General features: G+C 51.2%; 8 protein-coding genes across 8 annotated transcripts; 3 read left to right on the forward strand and 5 right to left on the reverse strand.

The window, feature by feature from the left end:
* Positions 1-61: 61 nt before the first annotated feature.
* Z518_06958 (uncharacterized protein) lies at positions 62-1,651 on the forward strand (the record flags this gene model as incomplete). Its single annotated transcript, XM_013415088.1, has 1 exon — positions 62-1,651. The coding sequence occupies one exon, from the start codon at positions 62-64 to the stop codon at positions 1,649-1,651; it is 1,590 nt and encodes a 529-aa protein (XP_013270542.1).
* A 266-nt stretch (positions 1,652-1,917) lies between these two features.
* On the reverse strand, positions 1,918-2,559 carry Z518_06959 (uncharacterized protein; the record flags this gene model as incomplete). Its single annotated transcript, XM_013415089.1, has 2 exons — positions 1,918-2,169; positions 2,254-2,559. The coding sequence occupies 2 exons, from the start codon at positions 2,557-2,559 to the stop codon at positions 1,918-1,920; spliced, it is 558 nt and encodes a 185-aa protein (XP_013270543.1).
* Positions 2,560-3,159: 600 nt separating this feature from the next.
* On the reverse strand, positions 3,160-4,303 carry Z518_06960 (uncharacterized protein; the record flags this gene model as incomplete). Its single annotated transcript, XM_013415090.1, has 3 exons — positions 3,160-3,783; positions 3,860-4,056; positions 4,141-4,303. The coding sequence occupies 3 exons, from the start codon at positions 4,301-4,303 to the stop codon at positions 3,160-3,162; spliced, it is 984 nt and encodes a 327-aa protein (XP_013270544.1).
* A 1,396-nt stretch (positions 4,304-5,699) lies between these two features.
* Z518_06961 (uncharacterized protein) lies at positions 5,700-6,980 on the forward strand (the record flags this gene model as incomplete). Its single annotated transcript, XM_013415091.1, has 1 exon — positions 5,700-6,980. One exon carries the CDS (start codon positions 5,700-5,702, stop codon positions 6,978-6,980), a length of 1,281 nt encoding a protein of 426 aa, XP_013270545.1.
* Positions 6,981-7,539: 559 nt separating this feature from the next.
* On the reverse strand, positions 7,540-7,906 carry Z518_06962 (uncharacterized protein; the record flags this gene model as incomplete). The annotated part of the gene is made up of 2 exons (XM_013415092.1): positions 7,540-7,727; positions 7,795-7,906. 2 exons carry the CDS (start codon positions 7,904-7,906, stop codon positions 7,540-7,542), a joined length of 300 nt encoding a protein of 99 aa, XP_013270546.1.
* A 913-nt stretch (positions 7,907-8,819) lies between these two features.
* Z518_06963 (uncharacterized protein) lies at positions 8,820-9,653 on the reverse strand (the record flags this gene model as incomplete). The annotated part of the gene is made up of 1 exon (XM_013415093.1): positions 8,820-9,653. The coding sequence occupies one exon, from the start codon at positions 9,651-9,653 to the stop codon at positions 8,820-8,822; it is 834 nt and encodes a 277-aa protein (XP_013270547.1).
* Positions 9,654-10,651: 998 nt separating this feature from the next.
* On the forward strand, positions 10,652-12,100 carry Z518_06964 (uncharacterized protein; the record flags this gene model as incomplete). The annotated part of the gene is made up of 2 exons (XM_013415094.1): positions 10,652-11,947; positions 12,008-12,100. 2 exons carry the CDS (start codon positions 10,652-10,654, stop codon positions 12,098-12,100), a joined length of 1,389 nt encoding a protein of 462 aa, XP_013270548.1.
* A 5,833-nt stretch (positions 12,101-17,933) lies between these two features.
* Z518_06965 (uncharacterized protein) lies at positions 17,934-19,277 on the reverse strand (the record flags this gene model as incomplete). Its single annotated transcript, XM_013415095.1, has 1 exon — positions 17,934-19,277. One exon carries the CDS (start codon positions 19,275-19,277, stop codon positions 17,934-17,936), a length of 1,344 nt encoding a protein of 447 aa, XP_013270549.1.
* Between the last annotated feature and the right edge of the window lie 2,354 nt (positions 19,278-21,631).

Here is a 21,631-nt window from a genome sequence, read left to right on the forward strand (position 1 = left end):
AGTGAGCGGTAGCGTCGACCATGATCACTCTCCTCCAACAAAGTACACCACTACTTGAAGGATGACGATGCGAGTTGTGCCCAGCGTATTGGGCAAGAGAGGATTTCAGGAGCCCTATGGCACCGCAGCTCGACTTCCTCTCCTCGTGGCCTCTCGACGCCTCTGTCTTGCTTATGGTGCTCGCCATTACGCTACTGTTGAAGAAGATGCCAGGCGTGATGCTGGTCCACCGCCGGGATTCGACGCGTCCACAGCGAAACAAGTCCCAAACTCGCTCTCGTATACGAAATCGCCGTCCTCCTCGAACACTGGCAACCTCTCTGAGAAAAGACAGACCTCCGTCGATGGATCTACCAAATCCGATTCTTCTACACTGAACCCCTCCGACTGGGAAGAGAATCCAGACCTCAGTATATCGAAATTCTCCGAGCTTCCTGGAAAGGATTTTGGGGTCAATCAACATATAATCATCAATGAAGAATTCAAGGAAGCGTTAAGACAGATACTTTGGAAATTCCGGGCACCTATCCGTTATGCCTTTGCATATGGCTCGGGTGTGTTTTCCCAAAGTGCAGGGACCGACGTTGGGATCGCAAATCTTCACCCTTCACCACCTGCTGCCATATCGAAAGTGCAGAATGGAAATCAGAAGATGATTGATTTTATATTTGGGGTCTCCTACACTCAGCATTGGCATTCGCTAAATTTGTCCGAGCACCGCGACCACTACTCGGCTGTTGGGTCACTTGGATCGTATGCCGTGTCCAAAATCCAAGATTCATTTGGAGCAGGTGTATATTTCAACCCTTATGTCACCATCAACGGTACGTTGATCAAATACGGTGTAGTCAACTTGGATACCTTGTGTAAAGACCTCTCAGAGTGGAACACCCTCTACCTGGCCGGTCGATTGCAGAAGCCTGTCAAGATTCTGCGGGATAATCCGGCCGTGCGATTGGCGAACCAAGTCAATCTTATCGCCGCAGTTCGCACAGCCCTTCTTCTCCTTCCAGCCGAATTCACCGAAAAAGACCTTTATTCCACCATCGCTGGCATTTCGTACATGGGAGATCCACGAATGACCGTGGGCGGAGACGATCCCCGCAAAGTTGAAAACATTGTGACGCATCAACTCTCCAACTTCCGTCGTCTATACGCGCCATTGATCGATAATTTGCCCAATATCTCGTTCAATGATTCGGTTTGTTCACGCCACAACTGGCTGGATGATGCTACTGTGAACGCCAAGTTGGCTCAGAATATGGATCCCGTCACACGTGGACACATGGTTCGACGCCTTCCCAATGCCTTCCGACAGAAGTTATACTTTGAATATCAGTCCAAGTTCAAGATCCCACGAGGAGAGTTTATGAAGATGCTCGAAAAGACGAAAGATGAGGATCCCGAGCGCATTCGGAAACGCGAGGGTGGACCTTTCGAGCAACGAATCGCTCGAGATACTGAGGGTGGCGGATTGCGAGAAGAAGTCCGTCAGGTCATCGAGTCGACTATCCGCTGGCCGAGCTTCATACAAAGCCTCAAAGGTCCCATCACGGCTGGTATTTCCAGGAGTTGGCGGTATGCAATGGAAAAAAGGCAGAAAGCGAAGAAAGGAGCTCTGGCCATGAAAGAAGAGAACAAGAAAATGTAGCAACGCGCTGGATTCGACGTCTCAATGGATTGAGATCAGCGTGTCTGCACACCAGTCGTTGAGAAAGAAAGAACTTTTCCTTTTTGGGGGGGGTATGTGTGTGTATTCTCCATCAATTGAATGAGGAGCCCGAAATTCCTGCCCTCCAAATAAGTGAAAGTATGTAACGATACAGGGAGCCCATTGAGACAAAGATGACAAGTATAAACAAATACGCATCTGACCGAAAAGGCCGAATCTATCGGACCGCCAATTCCGCCTCGGTATCACGCATCAAGATCTATCCGCCCCAATTCTACAACGTCTCCTTGGTTTCTTTGAGCCATCTTGCATCCAGCCTTCCAGAAAATGTAGAAAGGAATCCCTACTGTCCACAAATACACGGCCGATCTAAGATAACTGGCCTTCTCGCTCCGCACAGTCATGTACAGCACGCTATACAGCGCTCTTGCAGCGAGGTATTCCGCCGCGCAGAAATTGAGTTCTTTGGTGTCAACCTTGGTGTATGTCCCTGCAAGCTATTTCACAGAGTTAGCACCCGGAGCAGCCATAATGTATGGAGCCCGCACTAGTACCAAGTGCAAATCAGAGAAGGCGCATACCATGGCAGCAGCGAAGAGCGGAAATCCTTCCAGCGCGTTGAGATGGCAGCCTCTCGCTCGCCAGAGCATATCTGTCGTTGCTTTTGGAAGAGTGGGGCCCAGCAGTTCGAGATTTGCGCGCGGCGTAATGTTCGAGGCGGCGTAGTGGGACGCTTTCATGATACGGCTGAATAGGTAGATGTGAGGCGGCCAGGACATGGCGTAGGATATCGGTACGGCATGCAGGGCGAATGCGGGGGTCGACCAATACGACGGCTTTAGTGGGGAAGCAGGCAAGGTGGTATGTGAATCTTTTGCGGAAGACATGTGTGTGGGTATTTCAAAACTTGGTGATTAATCACGGGTGGCATAGAACGGAGATGGGAGATGTGGAAGATGAAAATAACAGACAGGAGACCCGGTATCTACGTTGCACTTGACCTTGATATATCATCTTTCGCTCAGAGCTCGTTGCGTTATGCGAAGGCTTGATGTGAGGTTTCACGAAAGGCGTAGCATAACGTAAGGCAAAGCCGCTGGACATATCAATACACCTTCCATCAACGGTGAATCTCCATATGGAAAGTTGAGTGTAATAGTCCGAGTTTCATCACATTCTTATCGATCGAATATGTTGTAACGAGAGTTTGGAAAGAGACGTTCAATCAAGAGACATAATGAAAAAGAAGAGAGAAAGTCCACGGCAAATCTTCTGTCTGACAGAAATCTGGCGATACCAAGGGTGTCGTGGTCATGGGAATAAGCCCCGGTCAGACAATTGATTTAAAAATTTCGAAAACAACTCTCTCTCTCGCACCTTCGCGACCACCGCTACCTCCCGGAGGGAAGAAACCTGAAATGCTGCCAATACCATGAGATAGGTCCAATGTACCTGTTGTCAATTATGGTTCTCATGCGGTACATATATTACCTCTTGCCACCCCATAGCCTCCCCACTATCCATTCTGCCTGCAGAAGCGTCAGTGGCACCAATGACCGTGAGCCTACCTGTCTCGTATACGCAGCCCAGCAAGCCGCAACGACCAAGGGAATACCCAAGTATATGGCCATATTGGTCAAGGCATCGGCTCCAGTCTTTTTCTGAAACGAACCGAGCGTTTCGAGATAGTCACGGCTCCCATTGACATGAGGAAATGGCTTCGGCGGAACTTCCTTGCCCAAAAACCGGCACAGAGGCTCCCATCCCTGCTTCACATTGAACTCGAGCAGATTTTCCTTCGGGACGAGGCTCCGGATCCAGTTATTGTGTTCTTCGTACATGCGAACACCGCGGCTGGGCACGTCCAAAAGTCGAGTATACTTGATCACCATCCCGAACATTGGCTGATAGTAAGTCTTGGGGGCAAAAGCCATCAAAATTCTGCCCACCACGCCTATCTCTTCATGGGCCAGGGCGGTGGGGATCACAGTGGACATCATGGATTTCCTCCATGCCTCAGGACTGTCTCGGACAGTCAGGATAACCTTGGCTTCGGGATATGCCTTGATCAGGTCATCGGCGAATGCATAACTTGGTGCGTCGGAGATGGCCTTTTGGAGGGGTCAGCTAACTGTTGAGGCGCGTTCTCTTGAAGCCAGATTCCCCGGGACACGGGATCGGGAGTACCATGCAGTGCCCAAACAATTGGTCCCAATCACTCCGTTCAAATCGTTTGCCGCCTTCGAATCTCCCTCTCAGCGCTTCCGTCCACATCTCGCAGTCTCGTGGGTTCTCATTACAAAACGATGAACCATGATAGACGTCGAAATAATCGAGTTCAAAAAGAGCATGTCTGAGAGAAACGGTTCCAGTCCGGCTGAGACCTAGATCAAAAGAGCAGACGTCCAGTCACTATTGTCTCTCCAAAAAGAGAGGGAGGGAGGGAGGAGGGCGCTCATTCAACTCACCTAGGACGAGGACTTTCATGGGAACGACTCGTCGACACTTTCTCCGGTCCACGTCCAACGCATGTTGGATAATTTTCGGGTCAAAGGGACAGCCGGTACCCTTCTTCGATATTGGTAACGTCAGACCGGTGAGGTCATAGGTCTGCTGTTCCGGTCCTGTCATGTTGGTGATCGCGCTGCCTCACAGACACAGGGGTTTCCAAATAATCGAGAATGAAAAAGCGAGGACGAAACTCTGGCATCTCGATATGTATCCATGTGGGATACAGAACGACTGATAAGGGCCGCACACGCTCAAGCTGGCGTAACAGAAGAAAAACTGCCGAAGAGACGTTCAAGAACACGTCTGGATGACCGAAGAGCAGCCAATAACCTGGAGCTCAACGGGATGTGCATTCCATATTTCTGGTGAGAAAAGACTAGCCGCCAATCGGTTCATGAGGACTGAACATCGGGATACGAGAATGGTGGACGTTCCCAGTGAAAGAATCGGAATGGCTTGCGATTTTTGGAGTCTTTTCGTCCTGTCGTCTCCTATCGCCAAGCAAGATGATAGCTCGAGGTTGAAGTTGAGTTGCATCAGCTACCCGAACCAAATAACTTGGATGACACCCTTCTTGCTGAATGGGTTGAGCTGAGCACGATGGCATTGAGTCGGGACAACTTGATCGAGGATACTCCGGTCATCGTCCTGCATGACACGTGATATGCCACTGACATGGAGCACCATATCATTCAAGAGGTGGTCGTCACATTGGATCAGGATGAGCTTTCTCGATGCAGTCTCGGACGCGTACAACGTCTGATCTTCATCTCTTTCCCAATTTTCTGCCCATGGACAATCTCACAGGTGGTCAGGTTCATTCCACATTCCACAACAGCCTGAGAGTGCTAAAACCTTGTAGCATTGCAAGCTCGCCTTTCCGTGCTCAACGCGCTGAAGCAATTGGAATGGGAGAGGTCCCGGAAACACCGCCCCGTCCCCTTTTTCTTTTTTGGAAATGGCTAACACAATGTGGGCCAAAACCCATTCCCGGGGTGTCGTGACGCGGACGAGTTTACATAATAACATTGACAAGTCTGTGGACTGCATCCCAGAGGTCCAGAACAGGAGGATCCCAGCGGGAGGCGTTTCGCCCACCGTCGTCTACCGGTGCCTGTACCAGCTTCCGCCAGCCGTGTCTTACCGGTCGAGAGAAAAAGGGGATAAGCTTTTGACTTTTTGTGGATTCAATGTCTGAGCTTGTTTGTCAAGCCACGCAAGCCAAGGCGCCACATTCGCTTCTCATTGGCTGCCCGTGATTAAGTATGTGCCTCCTTATATTGAGGAAAAACAAGTTCATTTGGCAACTTTTGAATTTTTTTCTTTCTTTTCAACATTCTTCTACATCCACTCGACATTTGGCCAGATTGTCTTGCCAGTGTTTTTCTTTCCTTCTTTCATTGCTTCATTCATTTATTCATTCATTCATTCACCTGGATAGTTTGACCTCCAGTTCACTCGTTGATCAATTTTTCCTTGCCGTCCCCACTCTTTGCGAATTCAGTCCAAGTTCAACATGAAGTCCTCCGTCCTCGCTCTTCTCGGGGGGGCGTCTACAGCTCTCGCCGCCGTCCGTGGATTCAACTATGGCTCCCAAGGTCAGGATTACAACGGCTTCGCCGGCCAATTCAAGACGGCTGCCAGCTTGGCTGGTGCCAACGACTTCACCTCGGCCCGATTGTACACCATGATTCAGGAGGGCACAACCGACACTCCTATTGACGCCATCCAAGCTGCTATTGACACCAAGACGACTCTCTTGCTGGGTCTTTGGGCATCGGTGGACCAGTCCGCGTTCGACCACGAAATCACGGCGCTCAAGAGTGCCATCGAACAATACGGCTCTGACTTCGCCGACTTGGTCGTCGGCATCTCTGTGGGAAGCGAAGATCTCTACCGAATCTCGCCCATTGGCGTCGCCGCCGACAGCGGCGTAGGTCAAACTCCCGACGTCCTCGTCGACTACATCGGTCAAGTCCGTGACGCAATCAAAGGCACCTCTCTCAGCACCAAACCCGTGGGGCACGTCGACACCTGGAACGTCTACGTCGACGACACCAACGCCGACGTCATCTCGGCCTGCGACTTCCTGGGTCTTGACGAATACCCCTACTACCAAACCACCGATGAGAACGACATCGACAACGCGTCCTTCCTCTTCTTCCAGGCCTATGACAAAGTCGCCGCCGTCGCCGGTGGCATCCCCATCTGGATCACCGAGGCTGGCTGGCCCGTTTCAGGGCCCACCTCCCACTTGGCCGTTGCCAGCACTGAAAACGCCGAGATCTTCTGGCAAGACGTCGCATGCGAGCTCCAGCACCGTGGCATCGACTTTTGGTGGTACATTCTGGCCGACGCAGGGGCTTCGCCCTCTTTCGGGGTCAGTGACAACGGCAAACCTCTCTACAATCTTGCTTGCAACGCTACCTCGGGCTCCTCGGGAAGCTCAACTTCGTCGTCCACGGCCTCCTCCAACTTCACCAACCCACACGGTGGTTCGTGGAACTCATCTACTGCCTCGACTTCCAAGACCTCGGCTTCAGCATCCAGCAGCACCCAAACCGTCACGGCCAATGCCACCGGAGCCGGTGCTACTGTTCACGCCACAGCTGGTCCTGAAGCTTCCGCTACCGGTGCCGCCACCGGTGGCTCTCCCGCAACCGCGGGCGAAACCCCTGTAGCCGGCTCGGCAACCGCCTCTTCGCCCGAATCGACCTTCACCGGTGCCGCGGTTAAGATTCAAGGTTCGATTGCCGGTCTTGCAATGGGCGCCGCTGTCGCCGCCTTTGCTCTGTGAATGTGTATCTAGCTGATGGGTTCTGGTCATTCATGGATGCATACGGACGATGGGATAAACGTTTCTCGTTGGTGCCGGGTAAGTTATTCAATAGACAATAAGCATATGTTATATATATATATGTATGCCGAAAAATAATTCTATATACCGACGGACAATAGTCGGTCATTTATTGTCATCCACAGAATCCGTCTCATGAAAGATGTCCGCTGCCACACCACGGGAGCAATATTGATTGATCATGGCTGGATAGGAAATATTGATGGATGGTTCAACGCCGAAATGCCACGATGTTCTCAGTGATAGGCTATCGTCTTATATTATATCTTCATTAAAACATGAGAGAATCATATCATCAATCAGAAGGGAAACTCGCCAACGCTTTGAGTCCAGAGGCTCGAAACATCCATCCACCCCAGCCCATTCATTGGACCACTGGCAGAGCAAACCCTCTCTCTTTTTTTCCCTTGGGAATTTATCTCCCGGATCTTGCTTATTGAGAATCCCCCTGACCTGTATTCCCCACGTCTTTCGCAGTCTGTTTGAAAAAGGCGGTTTCTCAAATATATTCGCCCTTCTCATTCTTTCCGTTTCGTTCCGAGCGAGTAAAGACTTCCTTGGACGTCAAATTGCCCACGCCCTCAAGAACACCACCTTTGCCGAATTGACCGCCCACACCTTCGTTGACGCCGTCCTGGATCGCATCCACGTTCTTATCGCCCGTGACCTTGGTTTTGGCTAAGTTGTCTATACAGATATCACGTCAGGAGCTAGGAGCAGATATGATTGGATGAAAGGAGGAATTGGTCGCTACCTTTGGCGACATAGCTGGTTTTATTCTCACCCCACCAGCCTAGGACATTGTCTTCGATCCATGGCACCCAAGATTCATATTGCTTGTTGTACCAGCTCTTTACACCCTCCATGATGAATGTTTGGTTTCACGCACAAGGCAAAGGAGAGAAAGAATGCTTCACGGTGGAATAAACGGTGAGGTCGTCAAGCTTGCAAACGCGTATGAGAGATAGGAACGATGATCAACAGAGGAAAGTAAACAGATTCGGAGGGAAGAGTCCTTTTTCAGGGTCTCAGTATACATCTGAATAGATGGAAGGGTATGATGCCATCACACTGCATGCCGCACGGCACGAGGGTGCGAGCATGGTTGCACTGTGGTAGAAGCATAGGCAGCCAGGTGTGGCTAGTACGTCACTCACGCCTAGAAAGTTTGACTCAAGGGGCTTGTTGTGGCAGATGAAGTGGTCAGAAAGTTCATCTGGTCTAACGAATCAAGTGTGCCATCGCAACTCTTGTCCAGGATGGTCGAGGTAGGAAAAACGAAACGAGAGGAAAAGATGAATGTTGACGTGTTGAGATATGACGTAGCGCTGGGGAGCCGCCATCCAGGGAAGTGACAGGGGGGTTCGAGATCGGGGATCAGGCTGGAAAAAACGCAATGAATTCTGAAAGGGACGAATTGGAGAGCAGGACAGCGTTGTAGAAAGGAAAAGGATTTCTTTGAAACCTAGGGGCTTGCGAAATCATAACTGAAAGCACCAAACATCTATCTTATTTCCCACAAGAAAATCCAAAACCTCCTTTTTTTTTTTTCCCCCTTTCATACCGGTGCCGTGGTCCTCGGCATTAACTTGGTTGCTGAGACAGAGAAAGATCGTAACACAATCAGCAAATTGATCTTCTTTGGCGATACGCCAGGGATCCAAACGGATGGGTCTGAGTGTCAAATTGACAAAATCAATGAGGGATCCTCGTAGCATCATGCAACACCCTGTTTGTTTCGTTGGAAACGATGCATGAAGAGGATCAGGCCGAGTGGTACTACACCCTGATGTCGCCATAACTTGTTCCTCTCCATTTGCCATCAGTTCGGTCATCAAAAGGCTCATACCTTCCCCCATGGTGTAGTTTATGGGTTTGTTTCATGTGTTGTTCATGGAAGGTTCGACATGTAAAGCTCTTTTGGCAGGGCTGGCATACATTGCGTATGGGAGTGCAATGGTCTTCCCTGTCTCGTGGAGACATGAATGCTTCTGAGCAGGCATCGCATTTGGAGTAGGGCGAGGGTTGCTCGCGAATCAGAGGGTGGAATTCAACTTCGCCTCCGCTGCTAAGAACGAAGGCTAGGGCTTGATCGAGGAGTTGGATTTCTCGGGTCGTTGGGTTGTACACGTCGGGGTGGAAGTGGTCAGTGGTGGTCATGGGAGGTCTGCATGTTGGACTTCTCACGTTCGATCCTCGCGAGGTGGACGATCCGAACTTCACTGAAGCACCATGCCGTCGAAGGACTAGGCAATGCTCATAGACCGGCGCGAATGGCCCTTGTGGAAAGTGCATCGAAGCATCGAAGCGATCTGCCAGATCATCGGACTCCCGCTGTTGGTGGACGCTTTCCGTTCGACTTCCTCTCAGTGGCGTGTCTCCAGCGCCTCTAGACATGTCCCGCTTGTCTGGATCGTGGTGAGTATGGTTCGGGATGTGCGAGAAAGTGAACTCCGTGTCGGCTTGCGAGTCGACGTCTTCGTAGTCCCGGTCGTCTACCGCTATCTTTTTCGCCCTTTCAGCTTTGCTCTGGACTTTGGGTGCGTCGAGGGTTCTCTGACCAGAATTCCTACTTCTTGGAACCCTTCTATCACCCGGCAAAAATGGGGGCATTGGGTATCAACGCGAGCTTGAAGGAATCGATGAATGGCTAGAGCAACGAGCAAGTAAGAAGAGTTTTATGTCTGGGGCCATTGGGGAGCAGAGGACACATGAAGCAAACGCGACAGATAGGCTTAAAGGAATTTGTTAGGCTCAGCGATGGATGCCTCCAGCCTTGGAACCTTTGGTCGTCTGTGCATTTGCGCCCCGTTGTAGCTCATGATGGAAGAGGAATTTGCACGTCCAGAAAGGCAAAAACGCCATTCTACGGGGGTGCCTAAGGCCATGCGGGTGATCGGGCAAACAGGGCGGTGTTGGCAGTGTCTGGGCAGAACGGGACATTACCGGACGAGAATTGGATGGTCCTGAAGAGGAGGGTTGCATAGGACCCGGGAGAGCCTCATTTTGCGTTGTCTCCCTCGGGTTGTGGCGGTGGCTTCGTGGAACGCAGCCTCATTGTCTACAGTCTGCAGAGGGGTATGCAGTTCGTGTAGGGGATTTGGGCAGTGGAATGGGACGATGAGGAATAGTATCAAGTCGGTGAAAGAGGGAGGATTGATGGATAAGGTTCGGGTCTCAACATCACGTTCTATCACGTGATGTACGATTCACGTGATGTCGGCTGCTCCTCCGACCGTGGCCGCTGCCCGGCAGTTGACCCTTCCGCTTGTCTCCGCATCGCTTTCCGCCTTCGCCCTCCCTTCTCGTGTCAGCCTTCCCTCCACCTCCACATTTCCTTTTTACCCTGCATCGGGATGTTGACCGATCAACACCGGACTGTGGCCATTTACCCGTGGATCAAAGAAGATAATATATCGGCTATGAATTTGTTCTCGCCATCTTGTTCCTATCTTCTATCATTCCTGTGTAATTGTCTCTTTCCTTCTGTCTTCTCTGAACATTAAACCCTGATAGCCTTTCTCAAACCCTTGCAGATCTCCATCATCACCTTACCATCATCCGGGTCCCCCAAAACCGGCAGTGACATTTCTTCCAGGGTTCCAACAACGATGGCCGTGATGTCTTCTCAGAACACTTCTCCCCATGTGAGTTTTATTGGGCTCGGTGCCATGGGTTTTGCCATGTCCACTCACCTCGTCCGAACCGGGTTTCCCGTCACTGGATATGATATTTATGGGCCAACGCTAGAACGCTGGCGGTCTACTTGCCATGAAATCCCCCATGCCAAATTCAGAACGGCCGGATCACCCGCCGAAGCAGTCCAGAATGCTTCCGTTGTGTGTCTGATGGTTGCCAATCACCACCACGTGCATTCTGCTCTTTTTGACGAAAAGGTTGGGGCGGTGCGTGCCTTGCCCAAGGACTGCACTGTTATAATCCATGCCACCATTCCTCCTACCCAGCCATTAGCCGTTCGAGCAAGGTTGACAGACGAGTTTCACCGTCCTGACGTTAAATTGATTGATGCACCTGTATCTGGAGGAGCAGCCAGATCCATCAACGGCACGTTGACTATCATGACATCCTCCGACGACCCAGCCAACCTCGAGCAACCAGACACAAAGATGGTTCTCGAGAACTTGGCCAGCAAAGGAAAGACGCTGTACACCATTCCCGGCACTCTCGGGGGAGGTCAATCGGCCAAGGCATTGAACCAAGTCATGTGCGGCATTCACATTCCCTCAGCCTCCGAAATCATGGGTCTCGCCGCGACCAGCGGTCTTGATACACAGAAATTCTATGACTATCTTGTATCGAAGGACTCGACGGGAAAGCCACCTGTGGGATGGAGCTGGATGTTCGAGAATCGTGGCCCAAGAATGTTGACTGCCACTCCACCAATGGCGTCGGCGATATCGATCATCAACAAAGACGTCGGTATTATTCGCGACGAAGAAGTACGACTGGGAGTCGAATTACCCCTGCTCAACAAGGCCAGCGACGTTCTGACCGCGGTGATGAAAACCCATGCAAGCGCCGACGACAGTTGCATCGCCCAATACTACCTAGGCTTCGACTCGGACCGGGTAAACCTGGTCGTTGAAATGGCTGGCCAATCCACCCTTTCTGCCAGCGAGCAAGAGAGTATGATCCGACACGTGGCCAATGCACATGCCATCATCCATTTGATCTCTGCTCATGAAACGACCAAATTCGCTCGAGCACTTGATCTCATGCGTCCGGAGCAGAGGAAGCAGTGGTTTAATATTATCTCCGGTGCGGCTGGCGGCAGCACCATCTTCTCCGAAGTGATTCCTCGTGCATTCGAAGACGCGGATGGAGTTGATGCCGCATTTAAGAAGTACGCTGCGGAGAAGTTCAACGGAGGTATCGTGGAAAAGACGGTGAGCTCTGTTGGAACCGTCCCGCTTTTGGCCTCTTTTACTAACGACGTTGTCATGTAGATCTCTCTAATCAACCACGCAAAGAGCCAAGGCTACGAGCCAAAGCTCCTCGAAGCCGCCGTTGGTGATCTGAAGGCTCTGCTGGGCCAGTAGTGGGCGGTATTCAATTTCTCTCACGTCAAGACGACCACCCTGAAGTGCCGTCGGTTTCCCAACCCCCAACCGCCATCGTCAGAATACACCAATACTTCATCTTTCCTCTATCTCTATCATGACCTTCTACTTTCACCGTTTCCGGCCTTTTCATACAGATTCCAATCGCCTTTCACGATCCTCGCGCTCAAGGAGTTCAGAGCTCAGGACCAAGGTTGTCCTGACCTTCCCGATTCCAGCTCTTTCAGCAACATAACCGACCACACGGTACAAAGTCTCATGCTTCTCATAGAAGCGGCGAGATAAAGGCGCATGTATTTTACGATTGTTATTGAACTTGTGGACTGGATTTTTCCAATCGATCTATCCCTACTTGATCGAGAGATGTGATGAGAAATTATCCTAATACCATTGAGAATTATGACACTAAATAAAGTGTGCTTTCATGCTTCGTCCACCACCACCTGGAAAGCCGCACCGCACGATCCCTGAGCGGCCGAAGTACTCCTCCTCAGATGCAGTGTAGCACGTCATCTAACAATATAGAATTCGGGTAGACTCAAGATAGAAGAACTTCCATGACTTTCATTCCCACTTCGGTTCCGGCCCTGGACCTTTCCCCCCTGTCCAATGGGTTCGAAAACGTCAATTTCCAATCAATGCACCTCTATAGCTCACGAGCCCCGTCCTATAGGATTACCCCCATGAACATCTACTTTGAACGTATTCCATGGCCTTGCGAAAAATTTCATTGTAAAACTCTTCAGCACTTGTCATTCCGAGCCATCGAACCCGGATGTACCCGATATGGCGAATACCTGGTATGTTGTCGCAGCCTCAGAAGTATGCCAAATGCTCTCTCATCGACTAGTGGGCACTCAGCAATGCATTTAAGACTGGAAGCTGTTAGTGATGTTTGGCTAGGTTCATGGTGAGTTGTGAGATACATCACAGCACGTTGAGAAGTGACTGATGAAACTAGATGCGATAATTTGACTCGTCGAAGATGACAAGGTTGTGTATGAATGAGCCATGAGAGAAGAGGAGATTCCTCATATGAGTTTGTCTCCTTTCAATATGTTGCTGCATGTATGATGGAGAATTGGATGGACAGGGATCTGAAGAAAAAGACGAAACCACCTCCAGAATAATGCCGGGAATAAAAGGAGTATTCCTAGTAAGTGCTGGTTGGACGGTGATGTATCTATCGCCTTCTTGATTTCCTTACGCGATGAATGTCGATGGAATGGGGATCGTATTTATTCAGGCTCCAGAATAGGCGCCTTGCGGCAGGCCCTGCGACGGTGACAGCCGGTTATTGGTTGTGCTTAATGACAAAATGTCCTTTGGAGGGTCTTGCCCTATTGACACGTTTGAAGTACTCGCCCAAAGGAGCGATAAAGGAAGAGCATTGTATTATAATTGCACGACTTTGTAACATAGTTCTCATGTTTGGTTCCTCGACTTCAGCCGTGCGCGTCATTTTGTCGTATAAAACCACTCTACCCACTGCTTTGCAGAGACGTCTTCGGCGGTGTTTCATAGATATGGGCCGCCAGTACATCGACCAGCATTGCTAGGACGCGTTGTCATTTAGGTTTTCCATCTCTTCCGGGGGCAATTCGCGATTGTCAAGGAATGTAGAGGTGAGGTAGATTCTTGGGGAAGAGGTGAACATCAGCATTGATTGTGGACTAGTAAAGATCATATCGTGAGTCTGCGCGGCCTCAATTAGCTGTCAGCATTGACGTCAGAAATTCTGTGCCGAAATCCCATGTATGACCCATCGTGGAGATACTAGCGTTTCCTCTCGATCTTAACGCATGATGGCGGCCACAAAGCTCCTTCAAGCCCGTGAACTTGAGAAGACGTACATCTTGCGTTGGCGGTTGCGAAAGCATCTGTAGTTATCAGCCGGATAGCGAGGCTCCGCAAATGTGGAGCCGAGGACTCAGCTGACCTTGGTCTTCGATCTAGTTGGTTTGGCCTGCGCTTCGTCAGCAGTGACTAGGAGATGTCAGCCTTACGGGGTCTTGCTCCACAGCCTTGAAAAGCCACAGAAATCGAAAAATTGAAGGACATCCTGACTGTGCTGTGTCTGGAAAGCCTCGATGACGTCTGCTCATTTTGCTTCGTCCATTGGGAAAGCATGCTGGGGTAAGGGATCGGACTGGTTATAGTTGCCCACCTAAAGAGGTAAAGGAATAACCGAGTCCTGCGGCACCCTAGTCCAACAATGTTGCTTTTAGCCTTACACTTTAGTGGTAGGTAGTCCGTTTTCCAGTTTCCCGGGCATGCTCACGACGTCCGCGGTAGCGACCATGATTGATTCCTTTGGTGGCAGTTTCCTTGAGCAAGAGAATTCACCATCTTCACACCCTACTGCGGAGTTATCTGGTACGGTTCGAGTTGCTGTTCGTTTGTATTAAACAAGCCATGGGAGGCTCCGCTTTCATCGATCGATCACGTAAAGCTCCAACCAATCGAATTTTTCAACGCGCATGGAGAGGAGAGCCTGGAGGTCCGTGCACCAACAGTCTTGCCTTTCTTTTACCCTTGAAATTCGAGGACTGGACTGACGACATAACCGGTGGTGGGCACGGGGCTATTGATTTTACCTCTGTTCAGCCAGCCAGCCGTAACGGCCCCAAGTGGCTCTCCAGGGAGAAAACTTTGATCTTTCAAAGAAGCAGATGACGTTCAGTTGGTCCTTTGGGGCCAAGGCGCGAGATCGTAGCCCCCTATCCCCCTCGGGGGTTTTCCGTGAGATCTTTCTGGAAGGTGGGCCTGACAGCGCTTGCGGGAAGGGTGAGATTCTTATTCGTTGGGAGGATGGAGAGGTTTGATTCGTTAGAACTTGACGACAGCCAAGGGGTTTATCAGCTCAAATCCTCCCCCTTGGGGATCTCGCTGCTCGGGATTCAAATGTTTCCTAAGCGTCAGCTGTCTCTGTACGCACTCGAAATCCTTTCCCCGCAACTCCTCGGAAGGATAATGCTGGAGAATCTGGCATTGGCTAGAAGAAACGTTTATGCTGTCCATCCATGCCAAAAGAGTTGAGTTGATTGGATCTGAATGTACGAGGAGAGCAGTCTTGGTTCTCCAGAGGGCCCCTGTGCGAAGAGCCTCTCCAAAAAGTGACCAGTCCTGGAGGCGGCGTGATGAGTCCTGCCAGTCGGAGTTGACCGACAGCATGTCAACAGGAGTCCAAGTGTTGACTGCATAGATGAAAGATGGATGGCTGAAACTCGTCCAGTTCGCGATCCTGAATTTTCCTTAGATATGCGGTTTGACATGACGACCATATCTACCTGTTAGCATTAGCCAGCTTTGACGGCTTTCGGGGAAAGATGTCTCCGGCTTGCATGATGGACGTCAATCATAGGACGCCTCGCATCTTTTCGCATCCTTTCGCAATCCTCTTGCTAGGCGCCAAATGTCTGGAAACCTCATGGACGATCCACCTGCCTCCCCAGATCCGAATTCGAAGTATGCATCAATTTTGGTCAATTATTCCCATGTGAAAACTTCAGCATCATACCCTGGATTCTTAGAGCACAAAATGGCGTTGTGCTGTGCTTGGAGGTGGGGACGTTGTGGAGATGTCGGATGAGCAAGGGCGATGATATGCAACTGTGACCGAGGGAGGCTTTCTGTTTTAGCCCAACTCTGATACTGGACCTAAATCCGTATACGAAAGATCTAGGATTGGAAAGACAAGATCATGGAGTGACTCAGAATTAAGGAGTTCAAGAGCGCTGGAATACATGTGAAGCTCTGGCCGGTGTTTGATTGCCGCAACTCATAGCTAGCGTAGAACAATTATTCGCTGGAGTGTGTGATGAGCAAAGTGTCTGTAGGGCTGGAGAAGTTGGGAATTCCGCTTTCATTCGTCCTCGAAATTTTCCGGCCTCGGATTCTCGAAGATATGGGAGAATAGGCATTCTATATCTGGATGGCCGGATCGTAAAGAGATGAAGCAGCGGAAAGTCCTTGAGCTAACCTAGCAGATGTGGAAAATCTTTTAGTTGAATAATCACCAATTCGTATTCGGGTAGCAGAAAGAGTAGGAGATGTGTTAGTCGATCTCAAATGAGCAGTCGTCTCTGCAATATGGGAATGAAGATTTGGCTCGAATGATTTCAGCTGACGGGACTGCTCGGTCCGGAGTTCAGCTCGGAGTCGCCGACCGGTCGAGATTTCCGTTTTGAGAATCGCAGCCAGGTCTTCATATCGGGAGCCATGCAAAAGACTGTCGAAGAACTATGACTGGGAGACAAGGACACATGAAGCATCCATAGGAGGGATGAAACAGAATGGACGAGGTATGGAATAGCAGGCAGGGCGGGAGCTGTGATTGGCAGACAATGGACGCCGTCCATTAAGCGGCAGCAAATGGCGACCATTTGATCCGATTTGGGTGCCAGGCGAAACATTTCTCCGACATCCGAAGTTGGACTTGGCGTCTTGGCATCAAAAGGACCAGCCGCGTCATCACGTGATTGGGAGAGTGCTTGCGCGGCCAATCACAATTCCTGGTTCTTTAGATGCTGAAACAAGCATGGAGAATGTTTCATGCGCAAAAAGCGCTCATACCTCAGCCTACTGCACATCGGTTTCATGGGCCCAATCTGGACGACGTTGTTAGCTAGTTACCACTCTAGTGTTGTTGCCATCCAAACAAACAGCTTTTAATACCGAGATGCGAAACTCTACCGTCGAGTGTCGAGCATCCTTGTTCCAGGCCACCAAAACTCTGTTCCGTGCTTGGGGTCCACCTTGAATCCTTGACAAAATGAACGCGGGCCGTTGCGCAATCACCGACAGCACGCCTTTGAACTCTTTGCGGCGACGACGTTTGAAAACTGCGCGGCATGACTGGAATTCCTCATTGGGAAATTGGGACCGCTGATCGCCATCAAGCCCCAACGCTCGCGTCATGTTTCAGGTGGCTGGATCTCATAAGCTCTGGTGTCTGTGCGTCGTCGGTGGACCGGGGTTTTTGTGCCCATTTAAAAGAAAACATGGCGGATCCAATTTCCACCACGACATACGAGTTACGCTGCTCAAGTTTCAGGTTTCCTATTGTCACCCGGCGCAACTCCCGAAAAGGAATCGCCAGTCATCTCGAAACAAAATGCCCACGGCCATCTCATCCAGATCCCACCGCACGTCGCCTACTCTCGCTTGTGCTCGACGCAACATTGCATCGAAAGTCTAACATCTGGCCATGCCTGGCGCGAAATCACGAGCCTCAAATGCCGTGCTGCTGCCGCGCCCCACCTCTGGACGTCCACACCAGGGTGGGCAATGTTTCCCAATGTGGTCCTCGTGAATCTCACTCATACTTCCCCGCCAAAATATTTTTTTGACTTTTGGTCCAGCGCGGCACCAAAGTGCCGTAAGCGACATTAAAAGGCGATCTAAGCCAAATCGTTTCAAAAAGGATCAAAATAAGAAATCCCAACGTGAAATTTTGGGAGCATAGAATGGAATTCGTGACATGGCGTGACGTGACCTGTGTTGACCAGCAAAACTCCGTTCCTGTGGTCTGATGGTCGGCCGTGGTAGAAGTTTTTTTCCCGCCCCGTGGTTCCCACATCCCAATACAAATGGATAACGGTCGAGAGCAAAGCTCGTATTAACATCGTCTCTGCCAGCCGAGACCTGGGAATAATCTCACTCAGACGACGTGTGTTTGTGTGATGGTCGGCAACCCTCCGAAAAGAATTCCATCCACCACAAACCCCCCCCCCCCCCCCCTCTTTGGTGCTCTCTTGTCCTGTTGCCGAATCGGTCGTGCTTCATCTCCGGACCAGCCAGGTGGCACGCCCTACCGCGTTTCAGATTTTAACCCCTCATACCGAACCGGATTGTCCTCGCTCGATCCACTGACGGATGAGTCGGTTAATTGCCTTCTTGGGCCAGACTCTCCGCCACTGAGCTCATCCCGGTGCTGTTGACGACTCCGAGAGCGAGCAATGTTGCGACCGCCGGTGTCCTGTTCGCGAGATGATGCATCACTGTTTTGACGTGAATGCCGTAGAGGTCGGTTTCGATGCCCTGGGGACATTTCTCGCTCTCGAGACGACCGAGATGACATGGGCCGTGATGGGTCAGGTGGCTGCGACGTCGGCGGGACAGGGACCGCGTGTCCCCCGGTTGTCTTACGCTTCTTTGGCGAATTGTGATATTCAGACCGTAAGTGTGATCCGGTGTGCTGTGAGAATGGTGACCCGTGATTGCTCTTGCCTGATGGAGTGGGGGGTTGAACCCCCCCCGAAGATGAGGTGTTCGGTGGTGTCCAGTGGTGGAAGAACAACCCTACACCCGAGGATTGCTCCGATGAGGCTGTTTGTGTTTGCTGTAGAGGGTGTAATGATTGTCGATTTGCCTGATTCGTCGTAGAACTCGGAATAAACTCGCTGGTGTTCAGGCGGGAGAGTGCGGTCGACGCCGGCTGCGGGCCAGATATGGAATTCCGTCCTTGACTGGACGATGAAGCTGATGGTTGATGCCCGCCGTATGGATTAGGAGGAATCATTCGACTATCTCGGAGCGGGTCTGGAGACGTTTGCTGCTGCTGCTGAAGTTGTTGCTGCTGGATCTGCTGTTGTTGGGCTTGAATTTGCTGGTGCTGTTGTTGATTCTGAAGAGTGAGACTGGCCAGGTACTGCTGCGCCCATTCCAGAGTGTGACCGGGAAGGTTTCCTCCGCCGATGCCGGCAAAAATCAGAGGCACCATGGGAGGAGGAATGCCGCCTTGAAGGGACTCTCGTAACATGTTCTGCTCAATGCGTCTTTGATCGAGGCGCAAACCCTCCTGGCGGGTCCTTTCCTCCTCTTGCTTTCGGCGGTCTTCTTCGGCCTTTGCGTGAAGCCAACTCCGCATCGACTCATCTTGTCCCGCCCATTGCGACGGAGGAGCAGGTAAATGACCAAGAGGAGGAGGTGCAGTAGATGGACCACGATCTGGCGGGGGCAGACTCAGGCCAGCGGGGAGAGGCAACCCTCGGTGAGGGTTGTTCATCCTCGAGTCCTCGAAGACCGAAGGCAAGTTGCGAGGGGACTCGGGAGGAGAGTATCTGGAAAGGGTCGGCTTATTATATGCTGGATAGTCATGGGGGGTCTTGATGTCGCTCTGCATAGGGTTAGGAGGAGCCAATGCTAATAACATGGGTGCGGTTGTCGTTCGAGCGGTCGGTTAGAGCAACGATGAGGTATGTTGTAGAACATACAGAAGGTCGAAGGGCCGACGCTTTCTTCCTTCTGCTCGTGACGCTTGCTTGGGCTCGGGCTCGGACTGGGTTTATTCTCCCGGTCCAGGCGTGAGTTTGAGTCTTTGTATATCACCGGTTGGGCCGAGTGGATGGCAGGAGTGTGTCAATGACGTGCAGTCGAGGATGGCGGACTAGCTGTGACAGTTCCAAGGTCAAAAGATAGTCCAAGTGTTACACGATGGGGAAGAGTCAGGTAGTTATTGATTTGAAGTGAGGACCGAGCGTTTACCAGGGTCTGGACTTGTGTGGCTTTTTCTGACAGATCTCCAGCGTGAGATGAGCCCTGTCCGGTTGATCAGCAGGGGGCCACAGCCCGCGATCCAAGACGTCCAGATCGGGAGACCTTGTGATGGAGCCCGGTTGCGTTGATGCTGGGGAAGAGGGTTTGAACCGGATCTTGAACGATGGAAGCAGGCACGGGAGAGTGTGGTCAGGGACGTCGAGAAACCAGGCTGGGAATGTACCTGAGCCGAGTTGGCAGGATGGAGCTAAGTGGCTTTATCCAATATGTACACCCTGTAGGAGAGTTTGAGTGGATCGGGACAGGCCTTGGGTAGGGAATGGGTGGTAAGGTCGGACAGGCCAGAAGAGTTCAAGGGTCGTTTATGAGGGAATTGGAATGGGGGGATTTTTGGACGTCTTTTTGGGGGGGGTTGATAGGGTGGGCTGTTTGGTACGAGGTAACGAGAGTCGGGACGAGGAGGCGGAGAGCAACAGGACTGGGGCCACAGAGGACCGGGGGGGGAAGAGAGGAAGCGTATCAAAGAAGAGGAAGAGGAGGAGGAAGCGGAACAGAAGCCGATATGTCAAACTTGGGTTGATGGGAGGAGAGGCGAAGAGGGCAGACCAACTGAGGCGGAGGGGGAATAGTAGAACTCTGGTAGGAAACTGGAATGGTCAAGTTAACCTAGTTGGGCACTGAATTGACAGAAGAAAGACTGTGACAAGACATTCTCGACTTGTTTTCCTGACTAAAATATAGTAGGGTTACGAAAGGCGAGAAGAGCACCAGAGGATGGAGATAGCAGTCCTGCTAACAGACGGCTAGCATATTTAGCATCCCGACATCCCAGCATCTAAGCAGCAGGATTCTTATGGTAACGGGTCATGGAGACCGAAAAGTGGCTCAGCAAAGTGAACTTTTCGAACTGGGACTGTCTAAAGAGAGCGCTGGAAATGGACCTGCTCCTCAATATCCGAAAGCGTACTGGTCGGGGTATATTTTACTCCATAGCACTCCGTACGGTGGCTGTATTTACCAGCGACAAGAGCACTCAGCTTGTCAGCTCTGGACCCAAAAACTTTAAATTGCTGCTTCGCATTGAAATGTTTACCTCGCATAAAAGAGTCGACGCGGTCAAGGAGGGTCAGGTCAAGGTTAAGGGGAGGAGGAGAGTGTGAACTAGTACCGTCCACAGCATCAACTGCCAGCAAGGAACAGGGAACCAGGGAAGAACAGGACGCTGATACGAAATATATGGTACCCACGGTACATACTCTCGATCCGTGACAAAAGTAGCCATGTTGTTCACCTCCATCAAGTAGTATTTCTCACCTAGTGTCACTTGCCTTTGTGCTCTTGTGTCGCCTAAGTTGCGGCCCCTGTCCGTTAACCAACAGCAGTCCATCCAAGTTTTCCCACTCCTTCCTGCATCGACCTACAGGAGTAGTACGTAGAATCACCATCTTCCTCCTCCGGCGGCCCTTCGAGAACACTTCTGTTGACTCCTTCAATCGAGATCCATTTCGGTTCACGGCAAGCCCCCATCCACTCCGATCCAACCTCCATCCATCCAGCCTCCCTTTCTGCCGCACACGATGAACGAGAGGTGGACTAAAGAGGAGGATCAGAAAAAAGGAGAGGCCAAATTCGGCCATCATTCCCTCGTATTTATCCATCCCAACAATGCTTCCAAACGTGCTCTGGACACAGACAGTCTCATGTGTGCCAAAACGACCAACAAGTACTGAAAAGCGCATTCGGTGTTGACCACGGGCTCAAACCCTTGATGGCCTCCAGTAACCGCCAATGGTGCTCGCACTTGTGGCGCTGACGGGGTTTCTGATCATCGGTTGCATCGAATCGTTTGGTCGGCACTCGAGCCCGACGGGGAAAATGCCACCCCACAAGGATGGTTGGGAGGCAGCCGTAGCCCGCCAAACTCAACCATCGTTCGGACCACCGTTCGGACCACCGCCTGGAGCTACGCACGGGAACTGTCATGCCTATCTTATGCCTATCATGCCTACA

This window comes from Rhinocladiella mackenziei, assembly GCF_000835555.1.
Source record: "Rhinocladiella mackenziei CBS 650.93 unplaced genomic scaffold supercont1.5, whole genome shotgun sequence".
NCBI classification, from domain to species: Eukaryota; Fungi; Ascomycota; class Eurotiomycetes; order Chaetothyriales; family Herpotrichiellaceae; genus Rhinocladiella; species Rhinocladiella mackenziei.